This window comes from Natator depressus, chromosome 1 (assembly GCF_965152275.1).
Source record: "Natator depressus isolate rNatDep1 chromosome 1, rNatDep2.hap1, whole genome shotgun sequence".
In the NCBI taxonomy this organism is placed as follows: Eukaryota; Metazoa; Chordata; order Testudines; family Cheloniidae; genus Natator; species Natator depressus.
Window position 1 is genome coordinate 161,599,055 of NC_134234.1, and position 8,098 is coordinate 161,607,152.

The following is an 8,098-nucleotide window of genomic DNA, read 5'->3' on the forward strand; positions in this document are numbered from 1 at the left end:
TTAAGCTTCTTGTGTAAAACTCTCAATCAAAATAGAATTGATTACCAAAAATCTTTGATTCCGCGTGCCAAAGTGATTTGATTGCACTTTATATGGCAGTATACCTGATTTGTAGGGATGTCACCAGAGGTCAGCTTAACCATCCGGCAAAATTCACAGCTGCATGGTGGCTTTCTTTGAGAAGGGCTCTGTGAATCAGTTACAGGTGGGTGGTTGGTTTTTGTTTTATTGGAGGTAGGGTGGGTGAAGGGAAGGACTTTTCATCACCAACCCCTAGGAGCTCCTGCTCTGGAGGCTGCTGCCTCTTTCTTCTGTCACCTGCTGTTTCCACAGTGGGGAAACAGACAGAGAGTGCAGTAGTAATTTATTTAGGATGTTTGTACTTACATAATAAACATTACTATAAATTTACACATGAAGGGACAGGTCCTCAGCTGATGGAAATTGAAATTAAATGCATCTTCACTGAATTTAATAGATTTATGCCAATTTACACCAGCCGATGATATGGTCCGAAATATTTTGTTTCTAAGTTCAGCATTCTCCCATGAAATAGTTTTCTTCTCTAAGAAAGGAAGGCAGACAGGATATTTATCAGTTGTACAGAATTATTGCCACATTGGGTTTTAAAAGTGTACCTGGTTTTTATGCTTTTCTAGAAATCACCACTTCAGAAAGGAAAGAGTGACGGAAGAAGATGGCAACGCTGTCTAATGATACGGCACTGAATTCACTCCTCTCCAAATTATTACAAGAATATGTAGACCAGACAAATAACTCTGCATCTTCTCAGGCTGGAAAACCCAGTGACAATCTGGAAATCATCTATGTGCTCTTGTTGCTTGGTTTCTTTGGCTTTTTCACATTTGGAACAATGCTTAGCAACATCCGCTCCAAAAAGCTTGAGCACTCAAACGACCCATTCAATGTGTACATTGAAACAGATATTTGGCATAAGTTGGATGAGGCAAATTTTCACGCAAAAATTGTGGGAAGTTATAAATCGTGCTGTGTGTTTGAGAACCAGCTTGCTGTGGAGCAACCTATTAATGAGATTCCTCAGGTGAAGTCTTCATAGAGAAATGGGAGAAAAGATGGTCTGTTAACTTTACAGGCATAGAGCCAGTTCTTCACCTGGTACAAATGGAAGTTGCTGGTGGCCCATCCGGTGCAAAATAATTTTGCATGTAGAACACAAAATCTCTTTTTGCATAGCATCTACCATGATGTGGTAGCACTGCATTTCATACATTCCTTGTTCCATGAAATTGGACAATTGTGCTGCAAAGCTTTCAACCTTGAATATCAGGTTGCAGTAATCTCTAAGATCAAGAACAGTAGGAGCCAGATCCTCAGCTCGTGTAAATCAGCATAACTGCATTGTCCTCACCAATGAGGCTAGTTTAAAAAGTGTTTTATACTTTGAGACTGCATCCCATATTCTTACAATGATCAAAATTTAGAACCTGCTGGTAGCATTTGTAGTAATCTGCATGACTAAAACAGGAATTCATCTAGCACACACTAGACATGTTAACAATCAAGTAGCATCTAGGCAATTCCACCCTTTCAAAATATGGAAAAAGCTGATCAATAGAGCTGGTTGAAATTTGTCATTCAAAAAATGTTTGAAGGAAAAACAATCTTGTTACTAAATGAGAAATTTTGTGGAAGATTTTTGTTTCTTTCCATGTTTTTGATGAAAATCTGAGAAAAAAATTGGTTTCCAGTTTTGCATGTAAAAAACCCAGAAAACTGTTCTGTGAAAAATGTAAATACAATTTTCCAACTGACTCTACAGATCAGCCCCGCTCTGTATTTTCTCCCTCCTCATGAAGAAAGATTATGCACTAGGGATGAAATTCACCGAACTGCACAAGGTGAACACAATGTCTGTGCATCACTTACGTTCCACTTACATGCTATTTTGATGGGATTTAAGTGGTGCTTAGATCTTGTGCTGCCAGTGCACAGGGTGAATTTCATGCTATGTGATGAGTTTGTTTAGCAAACCTCTGATATTTAGCCCCAATTCAGCAATGCACTTACAAACGTGCTTAACTTCAAGCTTGTGAGTAGTTCCATAGAATGCTCCAAAATGACAGTTTCACATTCAGTAAATGTCCTTTATTACACAGTGGCCAAAGCGCAGCCCAGGTGATGGCAAGACGATTTTTCTACCTATCTGGTGCCATTTGTTTGGTTCTGAGTCAAGCTGAAAGCATCAGCTGAACTCAGCAACTTGGGGAAGGGGAAAACCTAAAATAAACAGCAGCATTACTTGTCTCTGCAAAAACAGGGGCACATGCCTTCCTCAGGCAACACATGCTCAAAAACAGGGATCTCGGCACCTCACCTCTGTGCCTGGTCTCAAAGGAGCATGGCCTGAGCAAAAATGCCCTTTCAGCTGCACATCGCATGTACAGTTTCTGGTTCAAAATTTCCTATAATTAACGTGAGGTGGGAAGACGCTCCTCTCTGGGTCGGGGTAACTCTTGTGGAGAGCCACTTCAGCTGCAGAGACAAGTAGGCAGAGGGCTGGAAAGATAAGTGCAGCACCACAGGATGTGCCAGGCCACATACTGGCAAGACATATTGCTGTAATTCACTGATTGTTCTCTTTCTAAGCTTAGGTGCTCCTGAAAGCACGACACTGTCATGAGAAATCACCATGCTATTAAAAGTATTGCTTGTGCTATTAATGTTTGTGCTTATCGTGCTACCAACAATAGCTGAAAATAATTGGTGGAGACTGTCAAAGCAGTTTAGGGGATTTAGACAAGTACCTTCCATTAATCTGAGCGGAAGGTCTATGTTTTATGTGCCCTAGGCTGCTTTGAGAATCTCAGTCATTGTTATTATCTGATTCACTTTTTCTAGAACAAAGCAACGTATCCAAACACCCTCCGACTCTGGGGAGAAGAGCCTTCCTGGCCTGGAACTTTTCTTCTCAGTGCTATTTATGCTGTTTGTTTGTTTGTTTTTTTGCATTTCCCTCACCTTGAACAAATGAAAACAGGCTAAGCAGTTTTGCTTTCTCGTTCCCCTGCAGTAGGCCTGTGCTGTACAGTTTAGAGGGAAGCGTTGCCGGGAAATGGTTAAACCTGAACAAAAACGAGTTTAATTCAACTAAACCAGTTTAACAAACACTATCAATGTTCGCTTTTTTTGAAAGTCTGGTAAACAAACAACTCTCCCCACCTAAGTTGTGGCCCTAAACTACATGACAGTGTCCTTGTTAAAAAGAATGTACGTTACTTGCAGTATAATTATTAGTGGTGAAGGTGACTGACTTTTTTAGTTATTATATAACTTCTATGTTGTTTTAAACCTATAATTTTTTTTATTTATAAAAGGGGGGAATACAATTTTATAGTCATTATTTCCTCTATAGAGGAGCTATTAATTGGCTTTTCAATGGTGGTGTAAAAGTGTACCATAGACTTTGAATGTTAACTTTTAGTCATAATTTTTTTCCAGTTTGTTTTGTGAAAATCGTTTTCCTTTTTACAAAATCAATAAAACATATAATTACAAAAATGTGGTGTAGCCTCAGATGTCATTCCTCATAAGGTCATAGGACTGGAAGGGACCTCGAGAGGTTATCTAGTCCACTCCCCTGCACTCATGGCAGCACTAAGTATTATCTAGACCATCCCTGACAGGTGTTTGTCCAACCTGCTCTTAAAAATCCCCAATGATGGAGATTCCACCAGCTCCCTGGGCAATTTATTCCAGGGCTTAACCACCCTGACAGACAGGAAGTTTTTCCTAATGTCCAACCTAAACCACCCTTGCTGCAATTTAAGCCTATTGCTTCTTGTCCTATCCTCAGAGGTTAAGGAGAATAATTGTTCTCCCTCCTCCTTGTAACAACCTTTTATGTACTTGAAAACGGTTATCATGTCCCCCCCTCTGTCTGCTCTTCTCCAGACTAAACAAACCCAATTTTTTTCAGTCTTCCCTCATAGGTCATGTTTTCTAGATCTTTAATCATTTTTGTTGCTCTTCTCTGGACTCTCTCCAATTTTTCCACATCTTTCCTGACACGTGGCACCCAGAACTGGACACAATACTCCAGTTCAGGCCTAATCAGTGTGCATTACAGCAGAAGAATTACTTCTCGTGTCCTGCTTACAACACTCCTGCTAATACATCCCAGATGTTTGCTTAAGAGTTACATAAAAGTCTATGTTTCTGTTTGAATAACTATTTACCGACCTTTTGCTTTCAGTTTTCAAGCATACTCAGCAGTGTCATAGCTAAGCACCTTTATGTCTTCATTATAAGTATAATTATAGGCTGTATAATGTAGGGGAGAAATAATGATGTTATAGGCCAGATCGCTGGCTGGTGTAAATTGGCACCCATTGAATTACCCCAGGGTGAGGATCTGGCCCAACATTATATGGAGGAAAATACCCAATTGGTTCATCTTTTAGATGCACATCACACACAGTTTTAACCATGTTTGTAAAAAACATCCAATTAATTAAGGATTCACCCCAAGGCAGAGCCCTCCATACCATAGGAACTCTGTTACCAAAATAGTGCTCAGGCATGCGGGAGCGAAATCAGGAAGGCCAAATCACACTTGGAGTTGCAGCTAGCAAGGGATGTTAAGAGTAACAAGAAGGGTTTCTTCATGTATGTTAGCAACAAGAAGAAGATCAAGGAAAGTGCGGACCCCCTACTGAATGAGGGAGGCAACCTAGTGACAGAGGATGTGGAAAAAGCTAATATACTCTATGCTTTTTTTGCCTCTGTCTCCACGCACAAGGTCAGCTCCCAGACTACTGCACTGGGCAGCACAGCATGGGGAGGAGGTAACCAGCCCTCTGTGGAGAAAGAAGTGGTTCGGGACTATTTAGAAAATCTGGACAAGCACAAGTTCATGGGGACTAATCTAATTGCCTTCTATGACGAGATAGGTGGCTCTGTGGATGAGGGGAAAGCAGTGGATGTGTTATTCCTTGACTTTAGCAAAGCTTTTGATATGGTCTCCCACAGTATTCTTGCCAGCAAGTTAAAGAAGCATGGGCTGGATGAATGGACTATAAGGTGGACAGAAAGCTGGCTAGATCATTGGGCTCAATGGGTAGTGATCAATGGCTCCATGTCTAGTTGGCACCCACTATCAAGCAGAGTGCCCCAAGGGTCAGGCCTGGGGCCGGTTTTGTTCAATATCTTCATTAATGATCTGGAGGATTGCACCCTCAGCAAGTTTGCAGATGACACTAAACTGGGAGGAGTGGTAGATACACTGGAAGGTAGGGACAGGATACAGAGGGAGCTAGACAAATTAGAGGACTGGACCAAAAGAAATCTGATGAGGTTCAACAAGGACAAGTGCAGAGTCCTGCACTTAGGACGGAAGAATCCCATGCACTGCTACAGACTAGGGACCGAGTGGCTTGGCAGCAGTTCTGCAGAAAGGACCTAGGGGTTACAGTGCACAAGAAGCTGGATATGAGTCAACAGGGTGCCCTGGTTGCCAAGAAGGCTAATGACATTTTGGGCTGTATAAGTAGGAGCATTGCCAGCAGATTGAGGGACGTGATCATTCCCCTCTATTCAGCATTGGTGAGGCCTCATCTGGAGTATTGTGTCCAGTTTTGGGCCCCACACCACAAGAAGGATGTGGAAAAATTGGAAAGAGTCCAGCAAAGGGCAACAAAAATGATTAGGGGACTGGAGACCATGACTTATAAGGAGAGGCTGAGGGAACTGGGATTGTTTAGTCTGCAGAAGAGAAGAATGAGGGGGGATTTGATAGCTGCTTTCAACTACCTGAGAGGTGGTTCCAAAGAGGATGGATCTAGACTGTTCTCAGTGGTAGCGGATGACAGAACAAGGAGTAATGGTCTCAAGTTGCAGTGGGGGAGGTTTAGGTTGGATATTAGGAAACATTTTTTCACTAGGAGGGTGGTGAAACACTGGACTGGGTTACCTAGGGAGGTGGTGGAATCTCCTTCCTTAGATGTTTTTCAGGTCAGGCTTGACAAAGCCCTGGCTGGGATGATTTGATTGGGGATCGGTCCTGCTTTGAGCAGAGGGTTGGACTAGATGACCTCCTGAGGTCCCTTCCAACCCTGAGATTCTATGAGTCTAGTACTATGGGTTTGTCTACACTTACAGCGCTGCAGCGGTGCAACTACACCTCTGTAGCGATCTGTGATGTCGCTACCTACGCAGACGGGAGAGCTTTTCCCATTGACCTAGGTGCCTCACCTCCCCGAGAGGCGGTAGCTATGTCGATGGGAGAAGCCCTCCCGTCTACACAGCGCTGTCTACACCGGGGCTATGTTGGTATAACTATGTCGCTCAGGATTTTCCAGACCTTGAGCGACAAGGTCACAGCGACACACATTCCTAGCGTAGCCCAAGCCTATGGGGGGAGATGCAGGCAGAGTGAGCATGGGGGCGGGCGTGGAGGTGGATGGAGCAGGGATGCATTCCCTGTAATCTCTGGAAGGGGGTTCCAAATGTGATGGCAGGGAGAAGCAGCAAGGGAGATCAGGCTAGATACCACCAGATCATAATTTAGCTTAAAAACTGGGGTGAACTCTTTGTGAGTACATGAAACATAGCACATATTGAGAGCTAACACCTGTGAGTGCATTTCAAAGCATCGTGTAGGTCTTGTAAACTTAGCTCCAACTTCCTCTATCGTTAATCACTGACTAATTCAGGGTGCATGATGCTAGAGTCTTAATTGCTCATAAATATTTAACAGAAGCAAGAGTGTTAATTGAGCGAGTAACACTTATAGATGTGCAATTAGCTCTTGGTCATATTTACAGACAAAAGACCGGCAACAACAACAAAAAATTGTCATAAATATCATTAACTAGCACTCACATTTCCTGGCATCCTGCCATGTAGGTGACTACTGGTAAGCTGAAAAAGAGGCTACAGTCATTAGATACATTATTTGTTGTATATTATTTAATCAACAATTTTTAACTCATTAGAATGGGAATTGATGTCCTCAGGGACAGGCTGGATAGACTAGTCAGGAGGGGGATAAACTAATAACAGAATAAGAGGGTAAAACAGAGGGAAGATCTGAGTACTCATTTAGCACAGAATCAAGATGTTGAGAACAAAATTAATCAAGGAACCAAAGAACATGAAAAGAAGAAATTCTTGAATTATCTATACACCAATGCTAGGAGCCTGGTTAACAAACAAGAGGAGCTGGAATTGGTAATTTATGAGCATATATTCAGTCTAGCTGGTATTACTGAAACCTGGTGGAATGACTCTCACAGCTGGAATGTTAAAACCAATGGTTATAACCTATTTAGGAAGGACAGTGGGCAAAAGGGGAGGTTGAATGGCACTCTATGTAAAAAAACAGCATTACCTGTTTGTGAGTCACTGATAACTCAGAAGAAAATAATCTTGAATGTTTATGGATCAGCGTCCTAACAGATAAAGCATAAGATGGGGTATTATTTGGTGTCTGCTACAGACCATCAAACCATGCTAGGGAACAGGCTCTCCTTACATACCTATCTGTAAGGAAAGAAAGCTCCATGATCATGGGGGAACATCAATTTGAGTGGCATATGTTGGAGGCCTCTTGCTTCCAGTAATAAGAAATTCTTAATACAGATGACAATTTACTAACTCAAAAACTGTTGCAACCAACACAGGGGACTTCTATATTAGATCTGATCTTAATAGGTGGAGAGGAACTGATCATAGAACTAAAAATTAATGATAGCCTACTTACACATGATCATGACTTGATCACATTTTTAATGTGCAAACAGAATAAAGTTCAAAGCAGTTATATATACTTGGTGCTTTAAAAGGTCCAGTTTCATAAAAATGAAAACAATTATGAGCCAAATTAGCTGAGAGGAAATATTTAATCAGAAAAATGTGAATGATAACTGGGAACTGTTTAAGAACACTTTACGAAGTGCCCAAAATGTCACAATCAAGGAAGAAGGCCTTATTAGCTAAAAAACTGACCTAGTTTAGAGGGGAGTGAAAGCAGCAATGAAAAATAAAACTATATCTGTAACAAATGCAAGAAGGGGGAAGCTGATAATAGTGACTATAAATCAGAAGCTAGGAATTGTAG

The 8,098-nt window shown here is 41.6% G+C and overlaps 1 protein-coding gene across 1 annotated transcript; it reads left to right on the plus strand.

The window, feature by feature from the left end:
• The first annotated feature begins 697 nt into the window (after positions 1 to 697).
• Positions 698 to 1,499, plus strand: KCNE1 (potassium voltage-gated channel subfamily E regulatory subunit 1). The gene has a single exon (XM_074946575.1). The coding sequence runs from the start codon at positions 698 to 700 to the stop codon at positions 1,076 to 1,078; it is 381 nt and encodes a 126-aa protein (XP_074802676.1). The 3' UTR covers positions 1,079 to 1,499.
• Positions 1,500 to 8,098: the final 6,599 nt, after the last annotated feature.